The 15,034-nt window shown below is 43.8% G+C and overlaps 1 protein-coding gene across 1 annotated transcript in view; it reads left to right on the top strand.

Moving 5' to 3' along the window:
• Nucleotides 1–6,329, top strand: part of FRMPD2 (FERM and PDZ domain containing 2) — a 446,136-nt gene extending 439,807 nt beyond the window's left edge. Inside the window, exons 42-43 of the mRNA XM_078640972.1 lie at nucleotides 2,518–2,580; nucleotides 4,679–6,329. Coding sequence (XP_078497098.1) covers nucleotides 2,518–2,580; nucleotides 4,679–4,789 — 174 coding nt within the window. The 3' untranslated portion in view covers nucleotides 4,790–6,329. The remainder of the gene's footprint in view (nucleotides 1–2,517; nucleotides 2,581–4,678) is intronic.
• The last annotated feature ends 8,705 nt before the right edge of the window (nucleotides 6,330–15,034 follow it).

Below are 15,034 nucleotides of genomic sequence, written 5' to 3'. Positions count from 1 at the left end.
GCACAATAGTGGTGTTGTCTAGCTTCTCCACCGCCGGGTTGTTGTTTGGATGGGCTTGCCATTCTATTCACTAGATTATAACTATACACAGAGATCTCCTACTACAGAAGGAGTAGTTTCTTACCTGTAACTCCACTTCTGAAGTAGGGGTATCTCTGTTATAGTCATAGGCGCTCGCCCTCCTCCCTGGTGGAGAAAATGGTACTGTGATGTATGCTACAGGCCTTGCTTTATGCACCTTCAAAAAGAACTGAAAGTAAAAGGAAGGGGCTGAGCATGCTGGGATACCGAGGGTCTCCAGAGAGTTCCTTAAAGGCACGGTCTCCCTTTTCCAGACACATAATGGCAGCCTAAGGAGGCTTGTCTGTCCCTACCTTCCTCTCTATCATTCCAAGGATTTGGTGATTGGAGGAAAGTTTCTCTGTGGGTGAAACTTGACAGATTGTGTTATATGTGTGATTGATGTTATATCCTTGGCATTTCTAGCAGAAGTACTGGACAGTGTAGCCTTGTAGGTACAGGCTGCATTATTGTCTTTAATTTTCTCTTAAGTGTCTGTGCAGGACTGCAATGAAGACAGTTTAAGAGATGATGTTTGATTGCTCCAGGGTCCACGCACATGGGCTCTATTCACTAGATTATAACTATAACAGAGATACCCCTACAACAGAACTGGAGTTACAGGTAAGAAAGTACTCCTTCCAACTCTGAGGCAAAGATGCAGTGTAGTGACTAACCCTGGGCTAAATACTACTACCCTGCACTTCACAAATTGCATGTAGTATGCTTACTCACGTAGCGTAGCAGCTTAATCAACAACATCCTCACCTGCTTTGAAAAAGCACTTTTACATGCTTAAAAGCATATAATCAATTCACAAAAGTGAACTTTAACAATGAAAGCATTAGGCAATGAGAGAGCTGAGGATTTTGGGTTCCCCCCTAAGCTAGGGAGAGGACCAAGCAGTTGCCTTGAACACAAGAAGCATAAACAAAAAGCACATTTTGTTGAACTTCAGTGGTTGTCCCATCCATCCTCTTAGGACCACCCCAAGCACAGTTATTGGCAACAAAACTATCCCAACCAAAGGCCCTGCAAAGCATTATGGGACAATATTAGCAGTGGGCAGTGAATGTTATAGTATCCAATATCAAAATAATTCTACAAAGAGCTGCAGTTCACCTAGTCGTTACTAGATGTCCCTCACGGGTCAAATGCAAAGCATTGAAATTATTCTTACATCAAGCTGCAGTTCCACTAGTCGTTACTAGATGTCCCTCACGAGTCAAATGCAAAACCATTGAAACCCTTTCATCAAGCATTTGCACCTGACTCGTGGGGGACATCTAGGGCCTCATTTATGAAAAGTGACGCATAGCTGCGTAAAAACAGCGATGCGTCACTTTTCACTGCGCCCTCCTCGCGACACCAATGATGCGTCATATTTACAGTATGACGCATCATGATGCAAGGAGTTACAGATACGTCAGTATTTCTGACGTATCTGTATGGCGCAAAAGTGATGCATTGCTGTAGTGTGTCACAAAAGTGACGCTACTCCAGCAATGTGTCCTTTCACATGGGGCAAGCCCCATGTGAAAGGGCCTGCGTCAGTCTTACGCCTGCTGTGAGGCAGGCGTAAGAAATTGACGCATTTGTGTCCTAGAAGTGGCGCAGTGAAATCTTATAGATATCACTGCGTCACTTCTATGACCCTTTCTTGCGTCAGAACGCCCCCCCTGCATACATTATACCAGAGGTAGGTATAATGTAGCGCAGGGGTTTACAAAGTGACGCATCTACCTAGATGCGTCACTTTGTAAATATGGTGCAACAAGGCACATTTTTTACGCTGCAGGTGTGTCACAAAAAGTGACGCACCGGCAGCGTAAAAGTGACGCACGGCCTCATAAATGAGGCCCATCTAGTAACCACCAGTTCAACTGCAGCTCTTTGAGGAATTATTTTGACATTGGATACTACATAATATTTACTGCCCACAGCTAATCTCATCCCATAATGCTTTGCAGGGCCTTTGATTGGGAATGTTTTTTTGCCAATAACTGTGTTTGGGGTGGTCCTAAGAGGATGGGACTACCACCAAATCGTTCAATAAGATGTGCTTTTTTGTTTTCAAGGCATCTGTTTAGTACTCCCCCTAGGTTAGGGAGGATACCAAAATCATCACCTCTCTCACTGCTTGCTAATTTTTCAGTTCACTGTAGTGAAAGTACTATATGCACTTTAACATATAACGATAGAGATAGTTATTTTATCATAACTGGCACTGTCCAGGATGCCATTTGCAATTATTTTGCAAGTTTTTCACAGTGCAGACAAGTACACAGTGTCATCAGCTACGAGTGCTGCTACGCAAACAATGCCCAGGCCTAGTAGTGACATGCCAAGACAGCTGTGTAGTGCCATGTGAAGAGGGTGATGCTAGACTTGTGTTGCCACTTTGCAATACTGCACAAAGCCTTATTAACCAACTTTTTTCACCTGTTTTCCTTTCAGTTCAGCATCAAGGAAATTGTAAGACAGATGAGAGCCCAGCGTTTTGGGATGATCCAGACCAAGGTGAGTGGTGCAGGGCAAGGGTAGGGCAGGGTGAAATGTTGAAAATGTGGCCAGGGTAAATATGGTGCATTCCTGCCCGCTCCATTTGACGCACTGTAGCAAGTTTTCTTGTTGCATTATGCTGCATCAAATTTTGATCAATCTGACCCTGGGTATCAAGTGGCACAAAGATAGCACTAGTATCAGAGGTCTAACTAAGCACCTGCAGGCGATATGGCACAGCTAGGTGGGGAGGGATATCCAGAATGAGTTTGCCTTTCCACCTTGTTAATTGCAATGGTGGAATAGGGGTCAGAAGCCTCTTTTTGGTTGCAATGAATGGGTTTTTTAATGTCTGCCAAAGGCATGAGTTAACCATTAACATGGCTTACCCTCTGCTTCCTCTGGCTACAAAAGTCAGGTGGTGCAAACTGTGGTCACATGGACACAAGCGCACATTCCCTGCTGTTGCATTCCCAATGTGCCTTTGAGTGTCATGGTTCAAAATGTAGACATGTTACAAATGTTTGGAAGAAGATTTGTTGTTCAAAGCACTCTGGGGCATATTATCAAGGAACTGCGTTAAAATTATCGCCGCTTTAGCGGCAGGAACTGACGCTAAAACGGCGATAATGGGCTTGATTATATTAGAGCATTCCAATAGAAGCCCATGTTAACACCAGAACATGGGCTTCTAATGGAATTCTCAAGGGCATATTATCAAGCCCATTATCGCCGCTTTAGCGGCAGTTTCCTTCCGCTAAAGCAGCGATAATTTTAACGCCGTTCCTTGATAATATGCCCATCTCTTCTTTCTTAACTAGTTGCAGTTTAAGATTGAGCCTTATTGAAGCACTAGAAGAACACAAACAGCAGCATTTTGTGAAAATAACCTTTAGGGTGTAAGGGCTTTGGGCTACGTCACTCCACAAAGGGCTGGGCACAACACAATGCAGAACGGTAGTACGACCAGGCTCTTGTTCATTAGGACCACCTAATTGGTGTGTCACAAAGTCCAACCGCTAGGAGCCCGGCAAAATATGTTAGCTGGAGGAATGCTGACATCAGTTTGAAGGCAGCTGAGGAGTGTATGAGGTTAATTGAGAATTGTGTGAGGCAGGCAAAGTCAGGACAGAGCCAGCTGTAGGAAAGAGCTTCTGCGGGCAGTATGAGAACCACTGAAGTCAGGTGGGCAGCAGGTGGCGTTAGGACGCCAATTCAGCAGAGAACCTAAAGATGTATAATTTATTCATACTGAGAGTTGGAATTGTAATGATTGAGTTCCGACAAAACAAAATATCATTTAAAGTATTTACCGAACTGTGGAAATAATGTGTTGATCAGTTTGTAAATGCAGATATGAAGATTTTTTTTAAATGAAAAATCACTTTGATAAACAGTCAGTGATATCAGGAAATGACAAAAGCATCTTTTCTCTGACTTGCGAATGAAAGCCATGTTCATCATTTCACCTCCGGCGTCTTTAAATGTAATCACTTCAGCCATGCACTGAGCACTCCTTTCTAATAACCCTATATTTTACCTGTCATAGTTCAAGTAAAATGACTTTGCTTATTACAACAACACATAGAAAGTCAGGATATCAAAACTGTATCCACCGCAGCTACTGTTGGTCTGTCCTCTAGATCCCTATCACTCATTGTTTTGTTACCTCTCAAAAGATGTTTTCTTTTGTAAAATTATAAATAGTTAATACTCCTTACGCAACATCTCTACTTTCCCATCCTGCGTACGTTCTTCCGAGAACCCCCTACCTACCTTTCAATCCACGTCTTAATGACCACTCCCTTCCAACGTACCAAATCCCTCCATTTACTACATGTATCCACCTCACTAATGATGCTTATTTACTCAGGGTGTGAACCCTTATAACTTCCTCACCTATCTTTATAAAGGGTTGACATGCTAACTTTGATTGTGGTGTGTATTATATAATGATACTTTGTATTGGATCGCACTGCTCAACCAAGAGAGGACATGCAGCATATTTTAATCTGTAGTAAGATGATGCTCCTATACACAGTCTTTCTACATGCATACTACTAAAGTCTAAGCTTTATCATTGGATTCTAAGCTAATTAAACTTGTTTCTTTGTAGGATCAGTACGAGTTTTGCTATAAGGCCGTACTAGAAGTCCTAAGGAATATCCCTAGATCGGAAACTAAAGCACAGCAAGAAAAAGCAATGGAGATGGGTAGCAGATGTTGAAGTCCTACCAAGTCTTCGGGGTTCTTGAAGCAAGAAGTTGGATTTGGATATCTCTCTTCTATACAAAAGGGATTCTAATTCGCTGATCATCATGAGCTCCTTATTGTGAAATGATCACGTTCTTGATGTGCTGGACTGCAGCATAGCTTGCGCAGAATCGCCTGAAATATTCCAACACTTGGAGCAAGAAGACTTTGGGAGACCCACCAGACCAGCATACTATTCCTGATGATCCTCCAGACTAACACAGACAGCCTTGAGGCAATGGTGAAATGATCTACAGGATCAAAATATAATTCAGTATCTGCTCCAGCACTGGGACCAGAAAGGAAGAACGTGGAATACCATGGTTATCTGCAGGTCTAGCAAAGGCTCTATACCTGAACAACGGTTTTCCAAAGTGTTCAGTACTTTTTGTCTGGAGCAGAAGGAAAAAGACTTTGGGGAATGCACCACAACGTCGGACCAGAAGGATATTCGTTATGAGACCACACGCTAACACAAGCAACCTTGAGGTGTTGGTGAAATGTTCTACAGGACCAAAATATAATGCAGTATCTGCTCCAGCACTGGGACCAGAAAGAAAGAATGTGGGATAGTATCAGTATCTGCATGTATAGATTAGGCTTTACACTTGGACAGGGGTTTTTCAAAATGTTCAGTATTTTTGTAAGAAACAAGAATAGAAGAATCAGAAAAGAAACAGAAACAGGAAACATTATGTAGAAAACTCTCACTGTGTATATTAAAGTGCTATAAATCAAACCCTCATGTATATGAAAAACAATGTTTCTATTTTACTGACTTTGAATACGGTGGTTAAGGTTCCCCAATTTTGGAAAATCCCTGGAATATGAACAGTTAGCCAGTATTTGTTTGTTGTAAAAAGGACAACTCGATCCTCGCTTATGAGGCGGATGGGTTAAGCATGGGTATCTTCTGCACTGGAGTCTTGAGAGCTCAGTTACGGATCACTGACAGAACATCGGAAACAAAAACATTGTGTGGACAAAATTAATGTCAAAAATATTGAGGATCAAAATATTCAGTAGGTAAGTGCAAATAGGTAAGTATAGCTTTACCATTCTTAACTCCACATCTACGTACTTTGAAGAAAAAAGAAAACAAACAAAAAAATATATATATATATACACACACATCGTCAAGGTACATATATGTGGAGTTATATATAGTAAAACTTTGATTACCTATAGAAACTTACCTTCATGATATGTTTGTCCTCTATATTCTTGATACAATATTTTGTCCCTCAGTCTTTTTGTTTCCGAAATTCTGTCTAAACACCCTCTATTACAGAAGGAATTTATGTTGTACTTTTTTTTATCATAATGGCATTTATTCAAAAGGTCAAGTGCTTTATGTAAGTAGTATTTATTCATGGCTCATCATAAAGTTTGGGTTTGGGAAGCTTACTGTGCACAGAGGAAGTGGAGGTGTAAGCCATACTTCTTTCTTGTAGAAAATTGAACTTCCTATTCCTGGCCCTCGCCAACCACCCTCTTGTGTGCACTGTTTGCATTGCCGGCAAAAGTCTAAATAATAAACATGTTTGTTGTATACGAGCCTTCTGGTTATCCTTCTTAAGCTTAAAAGTCTTGCACTCAGGGATTAAATATATTATATGAGAGGCAACAAAAACCATCAATCGGTACTGAATGAAAGGCCACTCAAGTGTACTGACTGTAGGCATCAAGGCAGAACCATACATTTTTGGGGCACCCTATGACCACAGAGTGCCTGGGGGACACTAAATTAAAGTCAATTCTGAATATCTAAGAGTGACAAAAAAGCAATGTTTAGACAAGAACCATAACAATTCCAAAACAATTTCCTAAATAAGAACACTTCTACATGGAAACTCGTTTACACAATTGCTCTTTTTCATAACACAATTTGATAGCAAGTATAATATAATTAAAATCTTTAAAACACAACATGGTACAAAATATTTCATAAATCACTATAAGTTCTTTGCCATTTAAGTTATCATTGCAAAGCCCGCTGATAGATGCAGAAAATGGAACCACATTGATCAAGTAGTTTCACAAGTTAGTCCAAGCATGATCAATTTGACTTATAACAGTAAAGTAATAAAAGTCATTTTGAACTGTCCTCAATTACTGCTGAGATGCCCTAAATGAGCATGCAGTTTCCTCAGTTATACAGGAGATCAGTGTCTCGAAATATGTTGCATACATGCCATGCAGTATTGACTAGCATCGCATATGAAGCCATGCAATAAAAGCTGAAGTCACCAGAGGCAGCAGAAACATTTTCATTGTATTCAAATGGATCATTCTAATAGATGAGCAACCTTAAATATTAATTAAAAATATAAATGTACTTAATAGTTCTAAAATTGGTTGTATGATAGAAGCACGAATGGTTTAACACGCATGCCTCTACCACGCAAACCAACCACGAATGCATCTTAACCACGCATTCCTTTACCACGCAATTTCGTGGTATAGGCATGAATGGTGAAAGGGTATGTGTTGCTAAGGTCACCATTAAGTCTTTTAACAAAGGAGGGAGGGAGAGGAAAAGTGGATTCGATCTCCCCTGGCAATTTACATAAACAAAGTGGAATCCACTCTAGTGGTGGTAGTGGTCCCTACAGTGGTGGGGAGCACTCAGTGTTGTGTAGAATACCCCTCACACACCAACAGGCCCCTTGGTGTCATGCTTCATCATCGGGGAAACTCCTTCTTCAGGACGAGGGAGTGCACAAACCTCCTCACCTTACTCACATGTAGAGTAGATGTTAAAGTGTTAGTTACAAAAATAAAATCTACAGAAAATTAGGTGTAATGTTCCTAATTATGTTTTTATGATCAAAAAGTCTGTTGCGCCCAATTGGCGATAATAGAACAAGACCTGTGAAGATAAAGCGCATAGTAAATAAAAAACATCACATTAGGATATAGATTATCATCAGAAAATGTCTGTTCAAAAAAATAGGGTAATCTGTGACCTAGTGTGGTCTGGAACCCTGTAAGAAAAAGACAAGGACACACATGTTTTTTATTTACTATGCGCTTTATCTTCACAGGTCTTGTTCTATTATCGCCAATTGGGCGCAACAGACCTCTTGATCATAAAAACATAATTAGGAACATTACACCTAATTTTCTGTAGATTTTATTTTTGTAACTAACACTTTAACATCTACACTACATGTGAGTAAGGTGAAGAGGTTTGTGCACTCCCTCGTCCTGAAGAAGGAGTTTCCACACTCCGAAACATGTCATGTCGACGCACTTTTTGAGGTTGATGTACATTATAATACAGTGACAACCTCACCCTGCACCCTTTTAACAATACCAGCCGAGGGCTTAATAAATTTTATTTTTCACCCTACGTGCCAGGTATTTTTTAAACCTTCACCTCTCACCACTTCACTACTCACACAATAACCCCTCCACACTCACCAACACATAGTTCACTTCAAGTGCTCCTACGTAGTCGTAAGTCGGAGCACGCCGAATCCCGTAGAGGGGTGCGAAGACCCCGATGATGAAACATGACACCAAGGGGCCTGTTGGTGTGTGAGGGGTATTCTACACAACACTGTGTGCTCCCCACCACTGTAGGGACCACTACCACCACTAGAGTGGATTCCACTTTGTTTATGTATAAGGTCGCCATTACCCCGCATCCCCCGACCACCCCACCACCCCAGCCTCCCCAGCGCTGTTCCATAAACCATCCTCAACCCCTTCCACTGTCCTAAAACCTATCCCGATCACTCAACACTAAAAACTACAGCAAGTACCCATTCCCCTGCCACTGTCCTAAGGCCCAAAACCCTACACTACCTCGACCCTGCACACTAACTTACACTCCCCTGCACTGTTCCTTTATCTACCCCAACCCCTTCCACTGCCATAACACCTACCCAACCACCTCCCAGCCCTAAAACCTACCCCAACTGCCCATTCCCCTCCCACTGCCCTAAGGCCTAAAACCCTACTCTACCTCGCCCCCTGCCCCTGCGCTGTCCCTTAAACTACCCCAACCCCTTCCCTTCCACAGCCCTAAAACCTACCCCGACCCCACCTGCCCTAAATACTAACTCAACTACCCAGTTCCCTTCCACTGCCCTAAGGCCTAAAACCCTGCCCCCTAACTTACACTTCCCTGCACTGTCCCTTTATCTACCCCAACCCCTTCCACTGCCATAAAACCTACCCAACCCCCTCCCAGCCGTAAAAATTACCCCAACTGCCCATTCCCCTCCCACTGCCCTAAGGCATAAAACCCTACACTACCTCGCACCCTGCCCCTGCGCTGTCCCTTAAACTACCCCAACCCCTTCCCTTCCACTGCCCTAAAACCTTCCCCGACCCCACCCGCCCTAAATACTAACCCAACTACCCATTCCTCTCCCACTGCCCTAAGGCCTAAAACCCTGCACCCTAACTTACACTTCCTGTCCTTGCACTGTCCCTCAACTACCCCAACCCCTTCCACTGCCCTAAAACCTACCCCGACCCCACCCGCCCTAAATACTAACCCAACTACCCATTCCCTTCCCAATGCCCTAAGGCCTAAAACTCTGCACCCTAACTTACACTGCCCTGACACCCCCACCCTCCTGTGCAGTCCCTTAAACTATCCGAAACCCTTCCACTGCCCTAAAACCTATCCAACCCCTTCCCAACCCTAAAAAAACAAAACAGCCCACTTACCTCAGCGCATCATCTTCCTGCTTCCATCTTCCAGCAGCTACAACGGGAACTGCCTTAACGAAGCATATGCGTGGTTATGGCATATGCGTGGGTATGGCAAGCATAGTAGGGCTTGCGTAGTCGAAACACGCGTGGTTCAGACCGTGGTGTTCTGACTGTTTCCCTCTAAAATTGCATGTGGCTTCAATGAAATGAAATTCCCTTCACTACTTCAACAAATATCAATAGAATGGCCATTATCACTCCAAACTACGAGGCTTATTATCAAAAAGAGAGTTCTGGTGTGAACATGGGCTTCTATGGGAATTCTCAAGGGCATATTATCAAGCCCATTATAGCCGCTTTAGCAGCAGTTTCCTGCCACTAAAGCGGCGATAATTTTAACGCCGTTTCTTGATAATATACCCCTACATGTCTTATATGAACATTTTTAAAATGAGAAGTAGTCAGCTTTATAGTGTCTGTTTTATTGTGTTGTACCTAGCAATGCAAATGGATGATTTTGAATCTTGAATTGTTTTATTTGGCAATTGTGCATGCATTTTTTGTTATTATTTCTTCCCTTTAAAATATTATACTTCCAAATGAGAAGGTAAACGATAACCAGATTTCTGGTTCTAGGATCCCTCTGTTCATCTTTCTAATGCTCAGTGGAAATGTTTTGGAGGTTTGCTCCTCTTTTCTTCTTGAGTTGTGACCTGACTCTAAGTTTAGTGTTGTACAGTCCTCTGCACGCACTGTGCATGAAAAGTGTTTCTTTGCTCACTGGATCCCAAGAAATGAGTGCATAGACGTGAAGCCTACCCTGTACAATAAAGCACCTTATTGTTCTGCATTCTCTTTTTTCAGGGGTATGTTCCCAAACCTTGCTGCAAGAGCCACACAAAAAAATGTTGCCCAGGGGGTGCGGAGCTTGTCTGGCTGTAAGATGGCCACTGCTTAAGCGAGCTCCGGGAGCCATCAATACAATTGTAAAGGAATCCTCTTCATCCGTGGGGATAAACCACATGAGCCCGGGCACCATTTGAATCACTTTGAGCGCGCTTCCCGGCGTTGTCATTATTGATGGTGGCGGAGCTGCGGGAGAGCGGCTCTGAAGTATCCTGAGTGCGGCTTGGCTGGGGTGCGCGATGCAGCCTGCGTCTACGGCAGCATCGCAACACACCCGACAAGGCTGGTACGCTCCGATGCCCTGATGCGGTGAAAGCTGGGGTGTTGCGGAGACTCTCTGCCCAATCAACGAGTGCGATGGAGCATCGCATCAAGCCACCTGACGTGCCCCTGCTGTCCGCGCTGATGGGCCCTGGGAAGAGAGCTGCCTGATGCCTGCTGGGTCCTCGGCCTCACGCCGTGGGGCATGTTGTGACAGTGAGCTGCCTTTGTGGGCCCTACTGGTGTGCATGATCCGCAAGGTGAGATGGCGGCGGAGCATTTGACGAGCAGCGGATGGCAGTCTGGAGTCCCGCACAGTGACCAGTCACGAGTGAGGCCTGATATAAACACCTGGTGAGGAGTGAGGTGGACAAATCGCAGCTCAAGCTGTAGTTCGAGCAGCGTAAATCGCGCACAGGAAGGGATGTGTTGATGCTCCATCTGCAAGCGAGAGGACACTGATAAGGAGCCTGAAGGGGATATCCGCCATATATTGTCAGACACGCAGAAGAGCTTGATCAACATCAATGGGACAATCGACTCCCTGGCCTATCAGTTGGACCGCATGTCTGAGCGTATTGATAAACATGCTGAGAGGCTCGACATGGCGGAGAGAAGGGTGTCTGAAGTAGAAGATGCCCAAATGGAAACAAATAATTCTCAGCTACTCACGGCCCTTCAGGACAAGGCTGAAGATCTGGAAGCCAGATCAAGGCACTGCAATATACGCATCACGGGCCTCCCTGAAACCACAGCCATGGGCAATATAGAGGTGTTTGCTGAGCAGATATTGGTGAATCTCTTGCGTTGGGATAAATTCTCAGCCATGTTGTTGTGGAGCGCGCTCATCGCTCCCTGGTGCCTAGACCCCTCCTGGTGTCCCACCGTGCCCTGGGATTGCTAAGGTGTTAAAATATAGAGACAGGGATGCGGCGCAGACGCTTGCTAGGGAGCTGCATGAGCTCACGTTTGGGGGCTCTTCGCTCTCGCTTTTTCCAGATTTCACCGTGAAGGTGCAGGAGGCGAGGCAGCAATTTGCACCCTTAAAGCACAGACTGCGGGAGCACAACCTGGAGTATGCAATGTTATACCCTGCCAGACTTAGGGTCATGATTAATGGCAAGGCAAGAATATATATAGTGACCCAAAGCTGCTGCAAAAGGCCCTTAAAGAATATGGTAAATCTGACACTCAGAAACTAGTGCCGGATGATCTAGCTGGTGCATTTGGCGGAGGCTTGGAGGAGCGGGACTGAGCTGCCCATGAACTGGACGCTTGACACAAATTACATCAGGCATGTGCCACAGGGTGTGTTGGTTGCGACACTCATGGGGTGGACTTGAAGCCTGTGGCGCCTGTGCCCCACTGGCATATACTGGCAAGAACTCTTCGTGCTCCTGCCGGCAGTGCTGGGATATTGACTGTAACTTTTCCCACACCATTAATCTCCGCTGGTTCTCCTAGTTTTTTGGAGGGAGTCTTTTTGGGTGATGGACAGGTGCCAGACTGGAATTTCATTGGGTCCATTTGGATGTCCCTTCCCGGATACATATATACTTTTCTGAATTGATGGCTATGTTTTTCAATTTTTTCTAGTTGGAGTTTGAGAGTATTGCGGGTAACATCCGCCCCTGGTGTCAAACCTATGGTTTTTTCAGTGAATTTAATAGGTTTTTTAAATGCTAATTCCTAACTATAACTGGTGTGAAACCTATGGCTTTTTCAGTGAATTTCATAGGTTTTGTAAATGCTAATTCCTAACTATATATAGGGCCTCAAACCTATGTTTTTTTCAGTGAATTTCAAAGGTTTTTTAATAGCAAAATTCTATAGCTATGAAATATAATATTTTTTATAATGAATCCTATATTGTATATTTATGTAATACTATTGTTTTTTATGTATATTGTTCTTGTTTTAAAAAAAAAATGTTTTTGCTTTGGGGCGCTCCCGGTGCGCGTACCAGTGCGCTCACCGGTAATCGCAGTCTTGCGGCGCGCCCCGGTGCGCATACCGGTGAGCGTCCCGTTAGCGCTATTGCCGCGAACGAAAACATCATCGTGACGTATCGCGTAGCCGCGTGATGCGTCTTATGACGCACGGCGTAAGCGCACCCGGAAGCGCCCGAGCACATACGATCGCGCAACGTAAATGCCCCTGGGCGCGCCCCGACGTGCTAACGCTACACGCCCCGGGGCGCGCCCCCGGGCGCGTAGAGTAAGTGCGTCGGGTCATGTGACCTGAAATTAACACTTTTAATTGGTTCAGAACAGTTTTGTTTTCCAAATGATGAAAGCCCCCACCTTTTTTCCTCATTCTCACTTTGTTCTTGGAGTGAGGAAGACCTGTTTCTATTCATTGAGAAATGGCTACAGTAGCAGCAGCAGCAGGAGCATCTGCACCGCCACCACCACCACCACCACAAGGACCACCACAACACCACATTGGTGGTGAAGAAGTAGAGGAGGAGGAGGAGGAGGAGGAGGAGAGGCAGTTCCTGCCTGAAGATAGTCCCCCCTATAAACCGAGAGAGCACATGGTGTGGGAGTTTTTTAAAATCCCAAGGGGCCTAAAGAAAGCCAATGCGCCAAAATTGACATGTCTGATATGTGGCACTGTACTTTCCAGGGGGAACCCTGCGAAAAAGTACTCTTTTGGTAATAATACCATGATTCGCCACATGCAACGTAGGCATCCCAACAACTATTCTGCGGCATAGGTCAAAGAACTGACCAGAAACCCTCCCCAATCTTCTCCTAGCACCTCCACAAGCAAACAACCCACTCCATCGGGTCCAGAGGCAAGGGAGATGGTCCCAAACATCCAAACCCAGTTTGGAGATTTTAAAATTGTTTGTATATTTTGTGGGACTACAATTTCCTATGGTGAACAAAGCATCAAATTGATCAACCGTGCTGGAGACAACCACAAGTGCAAAAAGAAGCCTTAATTTTTTCTTGATTTTTCTTGATTTTTTTTGCTCCAGTTGAGCCGTTTACAATTCCCTGTTTTTTGTTTGTCCCCATAAAAATTACAAAAAAATATAACATTGTTCATAAAAGCCAAAAAAAGTAAAAAATGTTCAAAAAAAGAATAAAAAAATATAAAACAACAAAAAGAATAAAAAAAACTGTTCTTTTTAGAACTACCTCCAATTTATAAAAAAATGCTACATTTTTAAAAAACTCTGTAATTCTTTTTTCTCCAGGGTACGCGCACTGGTACGCGTACCGGGGCGCGCACCCCAAAAAAATAAAAAAATAAATAAAGAAGGAGTGAGCATGAGGGAAGGACACAGAGAGAGTGATGTTAAGAGAAAGAGAGCTAGAGGAAGCAACACAGAGGGACTGTGTATTACATAGTAAGACAGAGAGAAGGTGTATTAGGGTGTAAGTGAGAAAAAGAAAATGAATAAGGGAGCGAAAGAAGGGAAGAGAGAGGAAGAAGACTAAAGCAGAGGTACTGGGAGAATGTGAGTGGGTGTTGAAAGTAAAGGGAAGGACAGTAAAGGATGGAGAATGAGGGGTAGTGACGGAACCGGAGTAAAGGAACAGCGGTGAGGGAGGGTGAGAAACGAGCAGCGAGTGTAAGTAAAGAGGGGTGAAAGAGGGTGGATAAAAGTGAATAAGGGTAAGACATGGGGAGTGACAGAGAGAAAGGACAGAGAGAGTAAAGGAAGGAGTGACTGAAAGGGACTGAGTGATGCAGCAAAGAAAGGTAAGTGAGGGAGTGTGGGTGAGTTGTAGGGAGTGAGCATGACGAAAGAGTGGTGACAGAGTGAGGGGACAGAGACAGTGAGGGTAAGAGAGACAGAGTGAGGGAACGGGAGTGAGGAACTGTGAGGACAGACGGACTGAGAGAAGGAGTGAGAGGAGTGAAGTAAGTGAGTAAGGGAAAGGAAATGAGTGAGGGGGCGAAGGAAGGGAACAGAGGGTAAGGGAAGTAAAGCAGGGGGACTGAAAGAAGTTGAATGTGGTAGGAAAGTAAGGGAAAGAGGAGTAAACATGGAGGATAAGAATAAGTGAGGGAAGCAGAGTAAGGAAACCTGGAGTGAGGTAGGGTGAGAGAATAGTAGTGAGGTTAAAGCAAAGGGTGATGACAAACTAAACATTTTTAGTCACACTTACCATATAATTAATGTAAATTTAATTACATGTTTTTACTACACTTTGTATCTGTGAAAGAGAGAAGAAAAAATAAGTTATAATTAGTAAAATATATATTTTAAAATAGAAGAGACAAGTTGAGAGGTTAAAAATCATAAAAGTGTACTAAGAAATAAAGTAATGTAGAAGGACAAAAAGAGGGAAAAAGAAATAGAAGGAGAGCAAATTACTAAGAGTAAGGCAGATACATTCAGTGACAGAGAGGAAGAGAAGAA

Source organism: Lissotriton helveticus, chromosome 5_1, assembly GCF_964261635.1.
Source record: "Lissotriton helveticus chromosome 5_1, aLisHel1.1, whole genome shotgun sequence".
NCBI lineage: Eukaryota > Metazoa > Chordata > Amphibia > Caudata > Salamandridae > Lissotriton > Lissotriton helveticus.
This window is presented reverse-complemented; position numbering and strand designations above follow the sequence as displayed.